At 48.6% G+C, this 23,201-nt stretch overlaps 1 protein-coding gene across 1 annotated transcript in view; it reads left to right on the top strand.

Annotated features, from left to right (window-relative positions):
* Window positions 1–23,201, top strand: part of PPP1R21 (protein phosphatase 1 regulatory subunit 21) — a 383,731-nt gene that overhangs the window by 53,340 nt on the left and 307,190 nt on the right. The window contains exon 3 of the mRNA XM_086927763.1: window positions 13,362–13,508. Coding sequence (XP_086783889.1) covers window positions 13,362–13,508 — 147 coding nt within the window. The remainder of the gene's footprint in view (window positions 1–13,361; window positions 13,509–23,201) is intronic.

Raw genomic sequence — 23,201 nt, 5'->3', positions numbered from 1 at the left:
ACACGCAGGCACATACAAGCGCGCGCACCCCCCTCCCCCCTCTTACAAACCCGCACACACACACTCCCAACCCCGCTCACCGGGCACAAGCAGGGCTTCCATCACTGGGGGGGGGCGGGCACCGTCAAAGTGCCCCGACGCCCCCCTCCCCGGCTCCTCTCGTCCTGTCCCTCCGTGTCAGACCAGACTCCGCAGCCCGCTCCGTTGTTTCTCCGCCCCTTCAGTGCGTGTCACGCCTCTCCTTTCTCCCGGCCGGAAATCCCTTTTGCTTGTTAGGCCTCGTTTTCAAAACTGAACTGTCCCGCAACAGTGTATATAATATCGGCAGTCGTTCTGCGCACTTGTTTTCTCTTTTGCTCTGTTTATCGTCTCCATCGCTATCCCTTACTATTTCCATTCCTTACGCCACAGCAATGCCGAGAGCTTGTTACTTTCATGACTTTTCTTTTACTAATTGCTGCGCGTCTTCCGTTTCCACCGAGAACACGCCAATCGTACCAACAAAGAGCTGGTCACAACTTCGTACTTCTGTACACTTTAACCACTGTACTTTGAGGTAAGCGCTGATAGCATGATTCAACTCCTGGTGTTTCTCACTCTGTGGGTCCAGTACTGCCTTCATACATCTTTGATATATTACCTGAATCGGTACTAAGTCACTCTTGGCACCTCGCACTGTGGAACCTTGCTCAGACTCGCATGTGCCACGTTAGCTTGTTACTTTCATGACTTTTCTTTTACTAATTGCTGCGCGTCTTCCGTTTCCACCGAGAACACGCCAATCGTACCAACAAAGAGCTGGTCACAACTTCGTACTTCTGTACACTTTAACCACTGTACTTTGAGGTAAGCACCGATAGCATGATTCAACTCCTGGTGTTTCTCACTCTGTGGGTCCAGTACTGCCTTCATACATCTTTGATATATTACCTGAATCGGTACTAAGTCACTCTTGGCACCTCGCACTGTGGAACCTTGCTCAGACTCGCGTGTGCCACGTTTGCGATCATATATCGAGCAAAAACACGTTTTAGATGTTTATTTTCATTCACTACCTCATTGTTTCCTTTAGGACGAACCTGGCATGTTTGCACATTGTATTTCCACACTCGTCCTTCCACCACATTTTTTCACATGAACTCGGCATTTTTCATCACAGTGAGACGCGTTCCTTAGCAATTTCGAGCACATCGGTGTGTTAAAAGCCTCTGCTGCCACCTTGTGGGTTGTTGACTCCTTCCGTATGATAAAGAAACAGAACTTCAATTTTAAATGGCTGTTGTTTTTTTTTACCTTGTTTCTTTCAAACGTGCGATAACCATTTTGACAGCGCAATTCTACCTGCGCCGTTGTAGTCGTGGCGCCATCATGGCTCTGCGATTTTGCTTAGACTATTGTGATAAAGAGCAAACGTGTAACGTGACATGTGCATTACGCTGGATTGTTTGGGGACACCTTTCCTTAAATTGAGGCATTCCCGAACATTGCTCAAACAAAAATGTTGTTCCTTTCGTTCCAGTTTTCCCTAGATAGGGAATATTGTTAGCTTTGGTAAGGTAAAATGATTTTTAAAAATTGCAAGATGTCTTTAATTCAGAGGCCTCTATGATGCTCCACCCTCCAACTCCCCCCTCCATCACTCAGGGGCACCCCCGCATCACTCTGGGGCACCACCACGTCACGTGCCCCACGTCACTCTGGGGCACCACCACGTCATGTGCCCCACGTCACTCTGGGGCACCACCCCTTCACTCTGGGGCACCACTACATGACTGGGGCACCACCACATGACTGGGGCATCACCACATCACTCTGGAGCATCACCACATCACTCTGGAGCATCACCACATCACTCTGGGGCACCACCACATGATTCTGGGGCACCACCACATCACTCTGGGGCACCACCACATCACTCTGGGGCACCACCACATCACTCAAGGGCACCACCACATCATCACTCAGCCGAACCACATCATCACTCAGCACCACAACAGCACTGTCCTTGCTTGCTACCAACAAGCATTGCCATAGCCAATAGGACTCGCATTAAGAAAGTGTAAGGTATTGGCTTTGTGAATAGCAATGCTATTAATTTATATATTTTCAAAGCCAACACATATTAAAAAATGTGTAATTTACAATACCAATAGCTCACACTTTCCTAATGCGAGACCTATTGCATTGCAAATGCTTGTTTTCCATTATTTGAGACTCATCTGCTGGTAGTCTTGAACTCTAACACAGCTATCCAGTTCCAAGTGTATGTGCTCTGCCCCCTAAAACATGTCAAAATTGGCTTAAAACCTGTTTGGAAGATTTAACTTTTGTATAAGGCCATAGTTTAAATGGTGCTAGTCTAAGGTGAAAATGTACACCCATGGCATATATGCAATGTCTATTGTGTTATCCACAATGGAAACATGGCTTCAGGCCTACCCTGTGTAGCCTGACAGCTGTAGCCTCAACCCTGCTGCACAGACCTGTCAAAACCAAACATTACACAGAAAGGTAAACCTGATTTAAAATATTAAATGTCACCCCTAAGCACACCTTGCTGCCCACAACGTAGAGTCCATAATATTTAAGAGTGGAACATGTTTGACGTTAGAAATGGCATGGTCCCCCAGTGTCTAACCACAGTGAGATTGTCACTGGTCAGGCTTTAGCTGGCACATAGGAAACTCATTATAGATTATACACGTTAATTTATAAATTTTGGTTTTGACCTTTACCAGCTGCAGTCTCCATTCAAAGACTTACTTATAAAAGTAATAAAAATCCAAACTAATGACATAGAATTGTTACTCACCAATCAAGACACAAGCCTCCCCCATTCACCTGCCTTGATCTAATGGCCAAACAATCAAGGGCCATAAGTCTACTGCTTCCTCAGTAAGCAAGCACGCTTTCCTTACCTGAGCACCTTTTGATTATAGCCACATTTGGAGGTGCCCCGCTGCCCCCTATCTGTTGCTGCTAAAGTACACTCTGCAGGCTCTCACCACAATCCAGGATTCCAGCTGCCTGCCAAACTCTGTCCCAACCGGTTGCGGCCGCACACACAGAAGAACAGTCAGGGGTAGCCAAAGAGGGGCCTACTAGCACCATTGTACAGTCACTCACCAACAAAACAGCCGAACCTTGCTACAGTCATGCTCTGCACGCAACCAAATCCAGATCTGTCCGAAAGACACAAACAAACAGGATGTGATGAGTTGGTGTTCCTCAGTCAGGACTGCCTCATGTCATAAGGAACTGAAGCAAGGATGGTGGGGGAGGAAATGTGAGGTTGTCAATCGTAATGTTTAATTCACTGTCCCAATCCCATATTTTCAGAATTGAAACATTTTCAATTATAATTATTCACAACAAAATCATTTTTGTTAGTCATGTATCTGATACTTCTAACAAGCATTGGCAAAGCCAAAAGGTCTTGTTTGCTTTGGTCATGCGTTTGTTATTGTGCGATTTGGGTAGAGGCATTAAAGGAGAACTCACAGGCAACCAAATCCTGGTCAAGTGGCATTCTGAGAGAAGCACATGGTTTTAGTTCACTTATTTTAAGCCACATCCTCAATTATAAAGGCCACACCTCTTAAACATTATTTCTAACTGTGCTTCTTTGGTTATTCCCGTTTTAGAGTGCTCCCGCCATCTTTTTAATCCCTCTTAAAGCACTGACTCAGGGCAAGATCTTATAATAAGTCTGCTGAAGAAGGTGTGCGTTTTATTGACTCTGGTAGTCTGCTTTCCTTGGATGGAGCAGCTGTGCACTGTTCTTGTTGATTCACAGTAGCTCTTTAAACACAGGGCTGTGTTCATTAAAGTCTTATTGAGAGAGAATACACAGGAGTTTACAGCCATTTGTATTTGTTTTCCCAAGGATCCGTTTAATTTGACTTTGACCTGACAAAAGGATACATAGGCCATTAAAGTGTTACAGTCCAGATGCTCTGGGAACTTAAAATGGCCTTTATCATGTCACTATTCCTGAGAGCTTAAACCCGCACGTCCCTGTGCCGTCTTTTCTCCACTCCAGGGATGGGAGACGGGGCTGGTTATTGAAGAGGATTCTCTGTTTTGTGAGATTTAATTGGACCCAGTAAAGTCCCTTTCTAGTACTAGGTTATATGAGCTTTGTGAACTTTAGACAAAGAAGGCGTACTCCAAAGTTACTTATAAACCACATTCAGCCTACCACATTCGAAGTTGGGTCTAAGTGAGTCATTCACAGGAGAGCAGAATGAAGGCTTTGGCATTATAGGAGATGTTCATTACAGTTCCCTTTCCGCTTCTCAAATTATCATATGATTGTGGTGGACATAATGCAATTTTAAAACTTCTGTGTGAGCCTGGAACAAGCCACGATATCAATGGAATGGAATAACTTTGAAATGAGAAAACTGGTGCTAGGAAGATAATTCATAATAACATTTTAATATTTGCCAGATGTTTTCTTTCTTGGGCCAGTTTCGTCTGAGTTGATGGGAGCCGCAGACAGCCTGAATTCAGGACTTTAGCCCATAAAGCAAGGCTTAACATCAGTGGTTCGAATTATAAACATTCCTCTTATCCTTTTTTTTTTTTTTTTAAATATATTTTTATTGTTGCATCAGTAAGAATTCAACCACGATACACTCCGCAGCCGGCAGGGCATCAACATTCCGCCTCTGTCCGCTGTTTGCGCTACTTTTTGGTTCCACAAATCTTTGTTTGTCAGATATATCCACAACATGACCATAAGAACTGTGCTTTCAGAGCAGCTAGCACCCCCCCCTCTCCCGAACCCTTTGCGCCTCCAATCTGTCCATGATGTCCATTAGACCCCTCACATCAGCCTAGTTGGTCAATCTTTCACATAGTCCACGTTGGAGCTTTTTGCCAATTCAGTGGTGTCTCAAACCCCCCCTCCCTTCAGGTGTCCCCCCTCAGTGGACCCCCTCCAACCCATGGTATTGCCTCCACTTTGACCACACTCTTCGAAACTTCTTGGGGCATCCCCTAGCTCTATAGGTTACTCTTTCTGCGGCCATGTAGAGGTCTAGGCCCCTTCTCCACTCCTCAATGTCCGGCCTTTCCGCCACACCCCAGTATCTGGCAATGTCCCTCTTAGCCACCACCAGTGCGAGTACCAAGAAAATAAGCAGTGGGCGTGGCAGGTCTACCTCAGTGGTCATGCCTAATAAAGCCAGTTTTGGATCCCGTGTCAAAGTCACTCCCAGGACCTCATCTAGTTCGGTGAATATGTGCCCCCAGTATGTTTGGATGGTGTCGCATGCCCATATCGTGTGGAAAAAATCTCCTCGCTGGTGTTGGCACCTAAGGCAAGTCGGATCTGCTATTCTCCCCATTTTAAGGAGGCGTACCCTGTCAAAATATGTTCTGTGCAGCACATTCAGTTGAATAAGACGAAGTCTTGATTTTATCGCCACCTCACGGGGATGCATTAAGATAATCTCCCAGTCCAGGTCTTCCATTTCTCCCACGTCAGCCTCCCATACTCTCCTGAGCCCAGCCAGGTCTCCTAACATGTGGTTTGTCAGGGTTTTATATGTGAGGGAAACCACCCTTTCCACGACCCTCTCCTGGAGTAGCCTACCCTCTAACGGTGCATATTCCGGAATATCCGTTAGCGTGATATTCTGTGCCCACCACGCATGTTTCAATTGTGTGTATTTGTAGAACTGAGTGTTGTGCAGCCCGAACTCGTTTCTGAGTACCTGGAAAGACTTCAGCTCACCCCGCGCTACCACATCTCCAATTGTGGAGATTCCTATATCATCCCATCTCCGAAAGCCGCGTAGCTTGCAGAGTTCTCCCAACCATTGGCAGTGCCACAGCGGTGTTTGTCGGGTGGGCCTCTTGGCCCATCCCATCCTTCTAGTAGCTTTGTCCCAGGCGTTCAGAGTGATTGCCATAGCCGGCAGGAGCGATGCCCTGCCCGCCCCCGTATAGATAATGCAATAGATTCCTAGGTGACATTTTATACCTTTCCAGCGCATATGTCGGGTGGTCCGCAGCTGCGTGCAGCCAATCATTGATTAGAGCTAGGTGTTCCGCCCAGTAGTATGCCTCGAGGTTGGGAAGTGAGATCCCCCCGCTGTACTGATGGCGCTGTAGAGTTGCCAGGGCCACTCGCGGTTGTTTCCCCAACCACAGGAACGCTCGGAGGTCTGCATGTATATTGGGTATGGTCTTGGTCGGTAGTTGGTAATATTCGTTTTGGAGCGCATACAGGAACTTCGGCAGGACAACCATTTTATATAGCGCCGCTCGGCCCAGTAGGGTGAGCGGCAGTTGTCGCCACCTCCTCATCTCCGTAGTTGCGCTATCCATGATTCGCTTTACGTTCTTACTTAAAGGAGAGGTGTCTGTCCAGAGTGATGTAGACACCCAAATATTGAAACCCCTCTGGGGTATGCAGTAGTTGCTCCGGGAGGCACTCCCCTCGTTCCAAACCCTGTGGGCCATAGAGGACTGATTTGTGCCAGTTAATGGTATGGCCCGCCCTAGCACCAAAGCCATCCAACTCCCTGAATAACTCCGGGATTGTCGTGTCCGGCTCAGTGATGTACAATAGCACATCGTCTGCGTACAAAGATATTTTTTCCTGGGTGGAGTTGGAGTCTCCCCATGAAAAACCCCGGATCCCCGGGTTCTGTCTGATCTTAACTGCCAGAATTTCTATGGTGAGTGTGAACAGAAGGGGTGACAGTGGGCACCCCTGGCGTGTGCCTCTGCCAATCTGGAATTCGCGGGACAGCCTCCCGTTAACCCGAACTCTCGCCCTAGGGGCCGTGTACAGGAGTCGGACCCATGTTTGAAACCTGGGGCCGAATCCAAATCTCTGTAGCACCGCCATTAGAAACGGCCAGTGTACCGCGTCGAATGCCTTCTCCGCGTCAAGGGAGAGGAACCAGTGGGGCTCACTCCTCCCTTTAACTTCCTGCAACCAATTGTGTGTACGTCGGAGATTCAACTTGGTCGCCCTATCTGGCAAGAACCCCGATTGATCCATATGGATGAGGTCTGTTATGACTAACCGCAGACGTTTAGCTAAGATAGTGGCCAAGATTTTGACCTCCATGTTAAGGAGAGATATGGGGCGGTACGACGCACACTCCTCCGGTGGCTTGCCGTCTTTATAAATCGGGACTATAGTGGCCAAAGTGAGGTCCGGCGGTAGGCACCCCTCCTCATATGCCTCCGTGAAGAGGGATTTTAAATGGCGTGTCAACAGGTCCGCTGCTCTCTTGAAAAATTCCGCCGGGAAGCCATTCGGCCCGGGCGTTTTCCCCGGTTTCAGTGAGGCTATGGCCTCGGCTATGTCATCCAGAGTTACCTCTTCTTCCAGAGCCACACTGGCCTCGGGAGATAGTACCGGCAGTTCAGCGTCACCTATTTACTGGTGAGCGTCTTCAGCCGTGCCCAGGTCTCTGGCCGCATAGAAACGCTCAAAGTATAACGAGAAAACGTCTGCTATGTCCTCATCTGTGCGCATCTGTCTACCATCCACCGCTGTGATCTGTTCCACCCATCTCGCCGCCCTCTCTTTTCTCCCAAGCCACGCAAGGAGTTTGCCGGACTTGTCCCCCACATCGTATAATCGATGGAGCGTTGCCAATGACTGAGTCCGTGCCTCATCGGAGGCCAGCTCCCTGTAGTGTCGTTGTGTATCGAGTAATTGTCTGAGCACTCCCGTCTCTTTCCCCCGTTGGTATTCCGCCTCGAGGGCCAAGATCGACTTTTCCAGATTAGACACCTCGGCTTGTTGTGCCCGTCGTGCCTCACCCAGTCTACTCTGTATTCGATCCCTCCGTGTCGGCTTCATTGCTTCCCAAAAGGTGACCCCGGAGGCCACCGATCCCTCATTTTCCGCTACATATACCCTGATGTCAGCCCTGACGCCACGTAGTATCTCTGGTGTGTGGAGGTCCCACGCCGCTAGGCGCCATTCCACCACCCCCCCTCTCCTCTCCCGTCTCAACTGTGCGGATAGTGGAGAGTGGTCCGAGATTCCCTTCGCTTTGTATTCTGCCCTGTCGCTCGAGGTTAGGTTTTGCCTGGACGTGAATATGTAGTCTATTCTTGAAAAGACTCTGTGTACCCCGGAATAGAACGAATAAGCTGTGTGTGTTGGGTAGAGCCACCTCCAAACATCTGTTAGTCCTATGGCGGTCATTTGTCGTTCTAATGCTGAACATGCCCCCCTTTGCGCGTATTCCCTGTACGATCCTGCGTTTCACACATGACATCATTAAAGTCACCACCCACTATCTGTATGGAGTCCGCGGTATCAATGAGGATGGAACTGATTGCTTTGAGGGTACGCGCCTGTAGTTTTGGCGGTGCGTACACCGAAATGATAGTGTACCTACGCCTCTTCCAAATCCCCTGTACCCTCACATAGGTCCCCTGCAGATCCAGCCAGGATCGAGTTACACTGAACGGGGCCGTTTTTTGTATGAGAATCGCTACCCCCCTGGAGTCTGAAGTGTACCCTGCATGCGCTAACGTCGCGTATCGTCCCCTCGCTAGGAATGCACAATTGTTGCCCCTGAGGTGGGTCTCCTGTAGCAGGACGACGTCTGGTGCCACTCTCTTAATATAGGCATTCACCAGACCTCTCTTGACCTTTGACCCTAGTCCATTGACATTCCATGTCAAGATGGTTACCCCCTGATCACCCACATGTGCTGTATTCAATGTACTTGCCATTGTGTAGGGTTACTGTCTGTACTGATTTGGCCCTGCAGTGGAAGAGTGGTATGGTGTCTCAAGGTGTGCTGCTGCTGCACGCTAACTGCCCTCCCCCTTCCCCCCCGTCCCTCTCTAACCCCAACTCGAGAGAGATCGAAAACTTTCCCCCCCTTCCACCCACCTCCCTCCCCTTCCAGTCGTATCCCAACATGAGATCGAACTATCCACGGGAGAAGGCCTGTTGCCCTCCCACACATCCCTCCCATCACAAACCAAAAAACAGTATTAGAAACTTAGGAAGCAGTGAAGAGCGTGTCAAACTTGCGTGCTCCCTGTCGTCGAGCTGCGATCTCCCAGGTCCCCGACCACCACTGTTCATGAGCGTGAGTCCTGAGTGTCCGTGGTGGGCCCCTGCCCAGAGGAGTCCTGTTCCAACTGCTGTATCTCTTTGACCAGCGGGTGGACCGAATCGCCCACTGTCTCCTCCTCATCTCTTCCGGATGTGCGGCCCTCCGAGTCTTCTCCCTCGTCTCCTTCCGAGCGGATCCCATGCCGTAGGCCACTGAATCTAGAGCCCGCCACAGAGCCATTTCCCGGCGACGCCGATCTGCCTCCTCTCCTGTCATCTGTACCACGGGTTCGGTATGGTGTCTCCGGGGTCTGTTTCCTTATCCTTCGTGTTTTCCGTCTCTGCAGTTTTGGCAACTCCCATCGCGGTCTCTCCCGCAGCGATCTGTCCAAAGCTTCCCGACCAGCCGCCTCTCTACTATTTAGGATAGGGCCCTCAAGCCACTGCCAGGCCTCCTCCGGGTGTGTGAAGAAGATGGATTTGTCCTTGTAGAGTACCTTTAGTTTGGCGGGGAAGAGAAGCATGTACGTTATGTTTAAGGACCTCAGTTTTGCCTTCACGGAGTCGAAGGAGCGGCGCTGTTTCGCGACTTCCTGGCTGTAATCCGCGAAAATCATTATGATGGCATTCTCCAAACGGATCTCCCCCCTCTTCCTGGCTTCTCGTAGGATCAGATCTCTATCTGCATAGTTCAGGAAGCGTGCTATCACCGGTCTCGGTCGAGCCCCTTCCGGCGGTTTGGCCAGAAGGGCCCTGTGCGCCCTCTCGATGACGAAGCACGAGGAAAACTGCGCCGTCGGGAAAGTTGTTGTCAACCAGGTGTGGAGGAAGGAGGACATGTTCTTCCCCTCAATTCCTTCCCTAAAACCCACGAAGCGGAGGTTGTTGCGTCTTGATCTATTTTCCGCATCGTCCACCTTCCACATCAGCTGACGGTGTGATGCCTGCAGCTCCGCCATATCTTTTTTCAGTGCCGTGATCGATGTATCTGCTTCGGCCATCCTGGTTTCTGTCGCCGCCACTCTGTCCGTCAAATTTCGGAAATCTTGCCTCAGCAGCGTCACTTCGGATCCTACCTCTCCAATTTTCGCCTCTAGGGCCGTCCGAGATGCCTGTATGTCCGTCCTGGATGCCTGAATGGCCTCCATCAACATTGCTGTATCCGTCTGCGCTCCAGGCGGCATCAACTGCTGCTCCGCCACATGGCGTGGCGCCGCAAAGTTGTCCATGGGGCCCTGCTTCGTGGGTTTGGGAACCGGGTCTCGTTTCCCCATAGTCGCCGTTCCTCGGGTTGAGGCTCCAGCCGCAGGGGGCCGGTCACCGACCCCTGGAGTGACGAAGTAGCAGGCAGATCTGAGCAGGAAGTGTTTGCTATCTGCCGTGCCGCACCGCCGGCTGCAGGTTCGTGCCGTTTAATAACCCCCGGCACTGCCTGACTGCGTCGCCTCAGTCGCGTGGCTCCTCTCTATCTTCCAAACTCCCAGGTCCCTCCACCGTCAATAGCAGGCAAGGGGGAGAAGGTTGGTTCTGTGCCCTGTGTAGAATACAGTATTTATGTCCCCAGGCGCCCCGAGTGTCCAAGTCTGCAGTGCCCCAGATTTGAGCGCCTCCTCCTTCCACAGAGCGCCAGGGCTCCGATGCTATGGTTACTGAGCGCCCTGGCGGGGGGGGGGGGGAGGGATGGGGGTACAACTGGGAGGCCGTGTGTCTCTGACGGGCCTACACCACGCCTTTACCTCCCGGCCGTCAACACTGCTGTCCCTTCACCTGGACCTCCCTCCGCCGCTGCCGCTGTGTGGGCGCCGCTTTCCGCTCTCTCCGAGCGTGCCCTGGTGTTCCTCCGATCGCGGTCGCGGCCACACTCCGCCTCCTAACTCGGCCGCACCGCTACTGCTCCGGCGGTTGCCCTGTGTGTTTCCCCGCCTCTCAGGCTCGCGGGGAGCGCATTGAAGGGCCGCCGTTCCTCACTGCCGGCCGCCATGTTGGTAAAGGCGGCCGGTCGTCGGGTGTTGCCCAGGCTCTCCTCCGGGTACCTGGCAAGGGATCACGGTACCTCCTGGCTTGGTTCCGGATCACAGAATCTCCGCTGGCGTTCTCCTGGTCTGCAGGGACACGGCTGGGCTCTCAGGTGCACCGAAGTCCGTCCGGCGTCGCGGCCGCCATCTTGTCCGCTGAGAGCTTCACCGGGGACGAATTTAAATCTCCTTATTTTTCCCTGCCGTTTTCAACTCGTTCTCGCCGCCGCAGCACTCCCCTAGGCACTAGGGTGCTTACTCTGCCGCTGGGTGCCGTTTGTGTAGTCCGGGGAAAAGTATTTCTGTGGATTCAGTCGCAGCTCGGCATGAGCTCCGACAGACACGTCTAGCCGGCCATGCTGCTGGCCACGCCCCCCCATTCCTCTTATCCTTGTGTTGCATACGTTCAGTCAGTGCCACACACCCTCAGCCTCGTTGTGCACAACTTGATCCTGTACTCCATTGGCCTCATTGATGAAAAGTGACGCATCGCTGCGTGAAAACATCTATACGTCACTTTTCATTGCGCCCTCCTTGCGACATGCCGGATGAGTCATATTTACAGTATGATGTATCATGTAGCAAGGAGTTACAGATATGTCAGTATTTCTGACGTATTTGTAGGTGAAAAAATGACGCATTGCTGGAGTGTGGCGCAGGGGTTTACGAAGTAATGCATCTACCTAGATGTGCCACTTTGTAAATATGACGCAACAAGGCACATTTTTTTACCCTGCTGGTGCGTCACCAAAAGTGACGCACCAGCGGCACAAAAGTGGTGCAAGGGCTCATAAATAATCCTCCATGTACTCAACCTAGTCCTGCACACATGCAGCCTCATGGCTTACACCCCAGCGCATGACATGTGCTGAGCACCCTCAGGCCCCCTGTGCTGCTTTCTTCAATTCCCCTTTGCTGCTTTCCTCAGTGCACATATTTACTTCTCCTGCTACACAGGTTTAGCCACCTTTGACCCCACTGTGCATCACTCTCTAAGCCACACCTTGCCCCACTTTCTCAGCCACCCTGTGACTCTATACTCTCAGCCACCCTGTGCAGCACAATCTCAGCCTACCAGGGTTGCTCACTTTCAGGCCTCCTGGCTTCCCAGCCCTGCCTGTAGCACCCGCTAAAGCCCTGTGGGGTACATTCTGCAAGGCCTGTGTAGCCATCCCACCATCCGTCTGTGCCACTCAGCCCTGTGTCAAACACCCGAATCCCTCATGTAATGCACACTGACAAACTACCTCTCTGTGGTGCATGTTACCCTTCCCTGGTGGTACAAATGTCATGCTTCCCTATGTGTACTTCCCTAGCCCTCCCAGTTTGCACACCCCCAAACCTTTTCCTTTTCACATATTTCCCAACCCTGCCTCCACAATCTAGCTCTTTCAGCAGGACACCTCCAGACATCCTGTGCTGCGCACTCACAGGCTTTTTGTGCAGCACTCTCCCAATCCTGTTTCATACACCCCTAGTACCATATGTGAAATACTCCGATCTTCCACTTACTGCAGACCTGTACACCACATCCACAGCCTCCATACTTTGTACCCCAGCTCCCCTTTGCACCATGTGGTGCTTTCCTTTCGGGTCCCTCTCTAAACTCCTGTATGGCCAACTAGCACCGCCATCCGCACTCTCAGCAGGCCTCAATCTGCACTCCCAGTGGGTCATTCCATTCAGCCGGCATGGTACGCTCTACAAACCCTGCAGACAACTCTACTCTATCCCTGTCGACCTTGCGTTTAGCCTGTGCTCTACACACGGTACCATATTCTAAGCACCGTCATTTCTCTACACTCCCTGCACTACAATGACCTACTTTGATCACCCACGTTTTCGCTGTATCATCATGACTATGTTTTTCACATTTTCCCACTTTTATTTTTTCACTGATCTGTCCTCGCCTCTCACAAGAACATGTAGTTGGGAGGGGGTGAAGAACATTCTTCCTGCTTTGGGGTAAAGTAGGAGAACTTCAATCTTGTGGTAAGAAAACGAGGAAGGTAGTGGGTACATCTTTGGTTATAAGAAAAGATGTGTGGGTCCATCAGGTGGGATAGGTGGGACAGGAACATATTTGTAAGTGAAAAAGCAACAGAGGGCAAATGCGGATTATCTGTGCACTTCTCCGAGGAGGGATAGTTGAAGAGAACATATCTGCACATGGGTAGAGTTGAGCTAGAAAGAAGACTTACAGTGGGATGAAAGCTAGGCACACACCTCAGCACTTATTTCAGGAGATGTTTATCTATTTTGTCAAACGTGTAATGTGTACATTAATCTTACAGGAACAGCTCAAGATGAAGGAGCAATCGATGCGAAAACAGGAGCAGGAAATGGAAAGTTTGACATTCCGAAATCAGCAGCTTGCTAAGAGGGTGGAATTACTCCAGGAGGAACTTACAGTGACAGAAGCTAAGGGCAAGAAAAGCAAAGTATGTTGCATGTACTATTTGAAACCTCCTCTGTCCGCTACGCACACTTGTCATCCACCCCAAGTCTTTGTGTTAAATATAGTCTCGCTTCACGTTTTTGTTTTTACACAAGTGTTTCAAACATGTATAATAATAGATTTGGTTTTTTAAACAGTCCTTGAAAAGAGAATATTTTTTTCAAGCAGTTTTATTGGGATATGCATTAAATAAGGTAGTGTACATAATGGGATTCATACTATGTAGACCTTTCCCTTCCATTCCTTCTATTATCCTGGGCTTCAATTATTACATTCACTAAAATTGTCATCTGCATTTTCTTATTCATACTGTAAGTTCCATGCCAAACACAACAGTAATAACTCCTCTCCCACCCTATCCGTGTCGTGGTCTCGTTAGTCTGTGGTCGCCCATTGGGCGAGAAAACATCACTGTGAGTATATTGCCCTATAACAATATTCCCACTCATCTTTCCCATCAGAAATCATCACACTGTACCCTCATGGCCTTCATCCTCCTCCCTGCATCTGAGGCTTGTGAATCTCGTAAATCTGCAATCATAGCTGCTCATGCTTGTACATCGTCTTTGAGTTTTTCATCCTTCCTAACCTGTTTTATCTGAATTAATTCTGCTGTCGCCCATATCTTTCACCCATCTATCCATGAGCGGCAGGGCTGAACTAAACCATGAGATTGCTACTCGTCTTTTTGCTAACGCCAACCCTAGGAGCGCAAACTTCCTGCTTAGTTTGTTTTCCTTAGGAGTGGGTAGTAAGCCCAGCAGCACAACTCGTATTTTCTCAGTACTTGTCCATACCGTGGCTATATGTAGTCTTTCGAGTATACTCCCCAGTATTGTGTTAATGTTCGGCATGCCCACATCATATGTATAAAGTTAGCTTCTGATTCACCGCATCTAGGACAGGTGTCTGAGCGTTCCAGATATATTTTACTTGGGTACTGGGGAGCTAGATATACCATGTATTGTATTCACTTAAATCGCTTGTTAGAGCTCAGCCTTCGTACCACTTCATGTATCTTCATCCACTTCCGGCTTGATATGGGTTTGTCTAGCACTGTCTCCCATCTTCTCTGCACTGGTGGGGAAATCATACCGAAGTGCTCTATAAATGTGTGAAATTAGTCATTGTCCTCCGTCATTGGCGTTAGTACCTATGTACCAGGGGGCTCCTGGAAATGAGCACCATAGCTCTCGGGCAACAGCCGCTATCTTCCCATATTGGAGAAAATGCCCACTTCCCAGGTCAAAGCCGGTCACAGCTTCCTCTCTTGATATAAACTGTCCATTATTATAAAGATCTCCCATTGTAAGGCATCAGCCACCCCTCCATTTTCGGATTGATTTAGAGTCCACTATTCTTTTGAAGGGGTTTACGACCCATATCGGCATGTCCAGGGCATATGTTGCGTGCCGGACCAGCCTCCTGGCCGAGGCCTCCCACACCTCTGCCACGTGTCGTGTTATATAGGGGTACTTGTTGGGGAGACCAGGCACCCAGCATAAGTAGCTCTGGGAGGGGAGCCCCACCATATGTGCCAGCCAGTTGCTGCTCTTCCCAGTTTTACTTTTCCTCCAACCAATGGAGCGCTTGTAGCACCTGTGAGGCCATATAGTACTATTGCAAGTAAGGCACCTCTAACCCACCATCCTCACATTTCCTTTGAAGGGTTCCTAATCGCATGTGCTTATGCTTGTTACCCCAGAAAATCTCCACCAGCAAACCATGTAAAGTTATAAAGTGTCTCCTAGGTATTTCATAATAAAAGTGCTGAAGGGCATAAAAACAGCGGGGCAGAAAAATCATTTTTTTAATCGCCATCCTCCCCATCAGGGACAGAGGTAAATTTTTCCAGAACCTTACTGAAGTACGTATACTTTCCCCCACCCTCCCTATATTGTTTTCCAGGTAGGTAGGGGCCGTATACATCAGGCGGATCCCTAGGTACTTTGACTAGAGAATATGTGTGTGTAAGTTGATTTTACAGAAACCAAAGTGAGGTCAACCTCTTGGACTTTTCTTGCAAATCCATTACTCCCTTTACCCTGGTCCAAAACCGAACTGTCCCTGTCCATCATACCAATTGATGGACCACCTAACCCAGTTCTCAATTTTCCAACTTTTCTTCCTCTCGCTTTTCACTTGGTTACACGTTTCTAACCCATGGATATTTATATCTTTGTTTGTAGGATTCCATTGCATGCTGCTTAGTTACTTCACAGCTGCATACTGTTTTTTAGTGTCAGCAGACATGTCCAACCTTTTTCAGGCTTATGAGTCTTCGTGGGTTAGAGTGGCTGCTCCTCCCACCACTCTAGCTCAGGAAGACTCATAAGCCTGGTGATTGGCCATCAGGATATGCAGGGCACACTTAAGCTCACTTGTGTGGCTGTCTATAGTGAATGCACAATCAGCTTAACTGTCATCCTTACCCAGACGTGTACTCATAGACGGGCAGAGGCACAGAATGGTTAAAGTAAGAAAATGCTCACTTTTAATGCTAACCTATAAGAGAGAGAAGCCTTTCTGTAGCGAAAAACGTAATTAGCAGGTTCGAGGCATGTGGGCTGCTGAATTCATATCTGTGCATAGATTGCCGCCTAGTGTTGGGTCCGGATGATTGCATGTTGTTGTCTTGGAAGAGTCTTCGAAGTATCACCAGATAGGTGGCTCCTCCCTTGGACTACAGTGCGCATGGGCATCCTCTCCATCCTCAGATTGTTTTTTTTCGCCATTGGGTTCGGATGTACTTTCCTACACTCCAAGTTCGGAATTGTCTAACTTTCTGTAAAGGCCAAAAGGCCTTCGGTTCCGTCGGTATTGTTTAGCGCTCGGTTTGAGACACTTCGGAAACATCTATTGCACTCCGGTCGTCGAATCGGGCCGTGAGGCCTTCTCAACACCACGTGGACCGACCGTCGATGGAATGAAGTCCATTTAAATACTGCCCGCAGTGCAACTCAAAGTTCCCGCACACGGATAAGCGTCCCGTGTGCAACAAACGCTTATCTCCGGATCAAAAGGAAGATAGTTGCCTAGCTTGTGCCCAGTTCCGGTCGAAAAAGACTATCCGGAATCGAGGGCAGCAAGGCAAGAAATGCAGAGGTCGGCGCCAGAACCAGACAACATCTTCGACGATGAGTAAGAACTAGGTAGCGCCGAAGAATCGGATCAAGACGAGGAACAATACTCTGAGCACAACTCCGAAAATTACTTCGAAGAGGACGAAGAAATCGTCGATCTCGAGGAATACGATCAAGACGACATCGTAGCGGTTGAAGACGACTCCGATAACTACGAGGGCCGAACCATGAGTAACACCGCCCCATATAGACATGACACCAATATCAGAGACTCAGGTCGAGGCATCGCCAGTGGGCCTTAGCCAAGATCTACAATTTCGTTCTACAGCCTCGCAGTACCGCCCGGCTAAGAACATATTCGAAAAGTTCTCTGAGACACGCCATACGGCGCCGGTTCCATTGAAACCGAAACTCGTCGACAACACCGTCTTCGGACTTAATGTCGTTGATCCAAAAGTAGTTAAGCAAAAGGTCCTCATGCCGAAGGCCGTAGTCCCAACACAACCTTCGAAGCCAAAGACCGGCGAGTCGACATCGAAGACAAAATCTGTTGAGTCGAGCTCCAAACCAAGAGCCGTCGAGTCCACCTCGCGGCCCAAACACGTCGATCCGACGCCAAGGCAAAAGCACGTCGAATCAACCTCTAAGCCAAAGCACGTCGAATCGAGCAAACAAGCCTCGAATATCAACAAAGGGAAAAACACTATCGACGAACGTAAAAGGCCGACGCCCAAAACTAATGTCGAACCGAAAGTGAAACCTACTGTGGACAAAAACAAATCGTTCGAGCCGAAGCCCCTCGATCCGAAAAAAGGCATCGAGCCAAAACCACATACACCTAAAACACCTAAAGAGACTGTCGAACCAAACAAACCGCTCGGTCTGAAAAAGGTGGTGAAGCCAGCTAAGGACATCCAGCCGACAAAAAGTGTCGACAAACATCAAAAACTCGTCCAACCACCAAAAGCGGTCGAACCAAGTAAACCTACAGACCCAAAATCTGGCAAACCAAAAGCTACGGCACCAAAGGCAAAGACTGTGGAGGAAGAGCTTATTCACCCAGACCCCTCCACAAAGATGATGAGGGGACTCTGCCCATTACAGAACCAGCAGTTTACCCAACTAAGCCATCACCCACTGAAGATACAGTGGCCTTTAATTCTTTACTTGATAGAGCAGCTACCTACCATAACGTAGATATGCACTCTGATGCTATTGAAGAAGACATTCTCTTTGATACACTCACAACATCTGAGAGACATGTAAAAACACTCCCCATGTTAAAGGGCGTCTTAAAACATGCACATGACATTTTTAAAGACACTGCTAGGGCACGGGTCATTAACCCTAGAATTGAAAAGAAATATAAGGCTGCATCTATTGATCCTACATGCATAAAAGGCCAGCTACCCCAGGACTCCCTAGTGGTGTCCAACGCACGTAAGAGGGCTAACTCCCAGACTACCGGAGAGGCTCCTCCAGACAAAGAGTAAAAAATCTTTGAGGCATCAGGCAAAAGAGTAGCAGCTCAAGCAGCAAACTCTTGGAGAATTGCCAATACACAGGCCCTGCTGGCCAGATATGACAGGGCGCATTATGGCAGCCTAGAAGAAATTCTCCAACACTTACCTGACCCTTATAAACAGAAGGCAGATGAACTGATACAAGAAGGGAAACTCATCACCAATGCCTCAATTAAATGTGCCCTAGACGTTGCTGATACAGCTGCCAGATCCATCAATACAAGCGTGCTGCTAAGGCGCCACGCATGGCTTCGCATATCAGGTTTAAAGAACAAGGTCCAATCCACTATTCTTAATCAGCCCATCAACCCAGACTTTTTATTTGGTCCAGCAGTTGACTCAATTCTGGACAAAATGAAAAAGGATGCGGATACAGCGAAGTCCATGGGAGCTCTCCAGTCCCAACAACACCGGGGCTCCTTTCGTCGCTCCAATTATAGAGGAGGAGCCAGAAGTAATACCTCACAGCAATCCTCCACCAACAAGACTAACACGCAATCCACGTGCAACAAAAACACCAACAGTGGTGGATACAGGGGCAATAACACCAAAGGAAGCGGTCATGGAGGCAATGCAAATAGATCCTCCACTAACACCAAACAGTGACTTCTTGGCACTATCCCCCAGACCATATAACACCGGTCAGGGGAAGACTACAACATTTTGTGCCAGTCTGGTTAAATATCAGTACAGACAAGTGGGTCAGGCAAATTATCCAACATGGCTATTGCCTCGAACTCACTTCAACACCTCCCAACATACCACCCGTGCACCGTCCTATGTCACAGGAACATATAACACTACTGCAGCAAGAGGTCATCAGTATGCTGCAAAAGGGGGCCATAGAACCAGTCCCATTACAACATCAGGGAACAGGAGTATACTCCCTATACTTCCTAATTCCAAAGACGGACGGGTCTCTCAGACCAATATTGGACCTCAGGCCCCTCAACCTGTACATTTTGTCGGAGCATTTTCATATGCTCACTCTCCAGCAAGTCCTACCATTGCTTCGCAAGGGAGACTTCCTAGCAACTCTAGACCTCAAAGACGCATACTTTCATATTCCAATACACCCTGCTCACAGAAAGTATCTCAGGTTCACCATTCAAGGACAGCACTACCAGTTCAAAGTCCTACCATTTGCTGTCACAACAGCCCCACGAGTCTTCACCAAATGTCTAGCTACAGTGGCGGCACATCTCAAAAGGCAACACATCCATGTGTACCCATATCTGGACGATTGGCTAATACACGCGCCATCGGCCCAGCAGTGTGCCAACCACATGTCAAAAACCCTCCATCTCCTGCACAGTTTAGGCTTCTAGCTAAACTACCCAAAATCACATCTGTTACCCTCCCATGTACAACAATACCTGTGAGCAACTATAGATACACTGGCAGCAAAAGCATATCCCAACGCAGCACGGATCAACGGAATGCAAACACTGATCCAAAGGTTCAGACCTCAACACTCATTACCAGCTCGAGTGTTTATGCAACTAATAGGCATGATGGCCTCGTGCATATTCATAGTCCCTCATGCCAGGCTACTTATGCGTCCGCTCAAAGAGTGCCTAGCAAGGCAGTGGAATCAGGCTCAGGGGCAATTACAGGACCTAGTGTTGGTGACCAGTCGTGCATACAACTCTCTGCATTGGTGGAATCCACAAAACCTTTGCAAAGGTCGACTGTTCCAAGAGCCTGTCCCACAAATAGTGTTAACCGCGGAAGCATCCCTACTAGGGTGGGGAGCCCATGTCCTAAATTACACAGTCCAGGGACTCTGGACTGAACAACAAAAGAAGATGCACATAAACCTGCTGGAGTTGATGGCAATCTTACTAGCCCTAAAAGTGTTCAAGACACACTTATGCAACAAAACTGTGTTGATCCGGACGGACAATATGACAGCTATGTACTATATTCAAAAACAAAGAGGAACACACTCCCCACAGCTGTCGCACCTAGCTCAAGCAATGTGGAATGGGCCATTCAGAGGAACATGTTTCTCATGGCAGAGCACCTCCCAGGCAAGGACAATCAAGTAGCCGACCTGCTCAGCAGGCACAGTCAACAAATGCACGAATGGGAGATTCACCCCAAAATGCTCCAACCATTCTTCCGGAAGTGGGGACATCCGGAGATAGATCTGTTTGCCACAAGCGAAAACGCAAAATGCCAGTACTTTGGCGCCAGGTTCCCACATCCACAGTCGCAAGGCAATGCGATATGGATGAACTAGTCAGGTAAATTTGCGTACGCTTTCCCCCAAGCTCCATTGATCCCGCTAGTGGCACGCAAACTAAGTCAACATTCACTGACGCTAATCCTAGTTGCTCCCACATGGGCGAGGCAACCATGGTACACAACATTCCTAGAACTGTTAGTGGTGCCTCATCAAAGACTGAGACTCACACCCAATCTCCTAACTCAGAGCCATGGAGAAACCCAACATCCAGATCCGCAACAGCTGAACCTGGCGATCTGGCTCCTGAAATCCTAGAGGTTGGAAACTTAAACTTGCCTCCAGACTGTATGAACATTATCAAGGAGGCAAGAAAACCCAGTACCAGGGCATGTTATGCAGCGAAGTGGAAACGTTTCGTCATTTACTGCAGTAACAATGATATAAACCCACTTGATGCTTCAACTCAAAACATCATTTGCTATCTTTTGCACCTACAACGCTGCAATTTAGCATATTCATCCATCAGAATACATTTAGCTGCGTTAGCAGCATATCTTCAAAACAGGCAACATCTTTCACTATTTAGGGTGCCAGCAAATAAGGCGTTTATGGAAAGACTCAAACGCGTAATTTCTCCAAGACACCCGCCTTCACCAGTATGGAATCTGAACATTGTTTTAACCAGACTTATGGGACCACCTTTTGAGCCACTGCACTCTTGCGAAATACAATTTCTTACTTGGAAGGTGGCTTTCCTTATTGCCATTACTTCGCTTCGAAGAGTTAGCGAGCTCCAAGCCCTAACTATTCAAGAGCCTTTCATCCAAATGCATGTAAATAGAGTAGTTCTCAGAACAAACCCTAAATTCATGCCAAAGGTGGTATCCCATTTCCGCATAAATCAAACCATCAAACTGCCAGTGTTCTTTCAAAATCCACAGACATTAGCTGAAAGGGCTTTGCATACTCTAGATATCAAAAGAGCTCTGCTATACTATATAGACAGAACTAAGGCATTTCGAAAAACAAAACAGTTGTTTGTTGCTTTCTCACCGTAACATAAAGGCAACCCTATTTTAAAATCAGGTATAGCCAGATGGATCGTTAAATGCATCCAAATATGTTATTTAAAAGCCAAACGCACCTTAACAGTTCCCCCTAGGGCGCATTCCACACGCAAGCTAGGGGCATCCATGGCTTTCCTGGGTAATATTCCTTTACTCAAAATTTGTAAAGCAGCCACATGGACAACCACACGTACATTTACAAAACACTATTGTGTAGATGTACATTCAAAACAGCAAGCTGCTGTAGGACAGGCTGTTCTCAAAACTCTTTTCCAGACTGCTGCAACTGACACAGGTAGCCACTGCTAAGGGAGATACTGCTATACATTCTATGCACAGATATGAATTCAGCAGCCCACATGCCTCGAACGGAATATGCTACTTACCAGTATGCATCTGTTCTTGGCATGTAGGGCTGCTGACATTCATATCGCCCACCCACCTCCCCGGTGCCTGTCGCAGCTGCAGCATTCACTCTTCGCATGGTCATCTTTTACTGTTCTATACTCCATCTCTACCACAATGGCGAAAAACAATCTGAGGATTGAGAGGATGCCCATGCGCACTGTAGTCCAAGGGAGGAGCCACCTATCTTGTGATACTTCGAAGACTCTTCCAGGACAACAACATGCAATCATCCGGACCCAACACTAGGCGGCGATCTATGCACAGATATGAATGTCAGCAGCCCTACATGCCAAGAACAGATGCATACTGGTAAGTAGCATATTCCTACTTCACTACCAGGACAACAGTACATGTCCTACCTTTCAAATACACTGCACCCTGCCCATGAGGCTACCTTGGGCCTACCTTAAGGGTGCCTTACCTGTAATAAAGGGAAGGTTTGGGCCTGGAAAGTGTGAGTGGCACAATCAGTGCTGCAGCCCCACTAGTAGCATTTGATTTACAGGCCCTGGACACATACAGTGCACTGTACTAGGGTCATACTAACAGCTAATCATGGAGAAATCAGTATGCACTTAAGTTCTGGTTACCAGTGGTGAAGTTCCCAGATTCCTAATGCCAACAAAAAGGTCAGAAAAATAGGAGGAAGGAGGCAAAAGGTTTGGGGATAAACCTGCAAAAAGGGCCAGTTCCAACAGTGGTTCTTAGTCATTTTTTATACTTTATCACTTTCCTTTCCAATCTACACTTTTGTCACCCTTCTTCTAGGTTCATCACTGCTAATAGTATCTGAAAAAGTTCTCCGGCAAAGAGCCCCCTCAAGGAGCCCATTGGGCTTTGCAGTGCTGGCCCAACGAGAAACTGTGCAATGATGAAGCATACAACCTTACTGGGTGGGTGAGGGCTTTTTCTTCTGAATATTCATATTCCTCCGACTTATATTGACTTGGGCATTATACCTACGCGATCTTCCATTTTTGCCACTTCTAAGGAATTTCACACTCTTTGTATATTTATTTTTCATCTTGCCATATCAGAGTGAATTAGACGTCACCATATCTAAGAAAACCCCGGCCTACATAAACTGGTCCTGCCCCTTCGGCTCAGTCACCAGCAGTTATGCCTTCACAACGGTTTTCACCAAAAGAAAACTTTCTCAAGAAGACCTATCCCAGTGAACGCTTCACCACCAGATGACACTACAGCATATCACACCATCATCCAGTGGACTGCAGACACTGCAAACCATGTGGTAGAGCATGAAGACAACATTCATTAAAACACTATCCAGGACTAAACGATCAGTTCTGTTCCTGTCCATTGTAAAGAGCATGACTCAATGTGTGGGCAAAAACATCATAAAGTTGGTAAAAATGGGAACTGTATCTCCCGAGGTTGATAAAA

This window comes from Lissotriton vulgaris, chromosome 6 (assembly GCF_964263255.1).
Source record: "Lissotriton vulgaris chromosome 6, aLisVul1.2, whole genome shotgun sequence".
Lineage (NCBI taxonomy): Eukaryota > Metazoa > Chordata > Amphibia > Caudata > Salamandridae > Lissotriton > Lissotriton vulgaris.
Note: the sequence above shows the minus strand (reverse complement) of the source record. Positions and strands in the feature narration are given on the sequence as shown.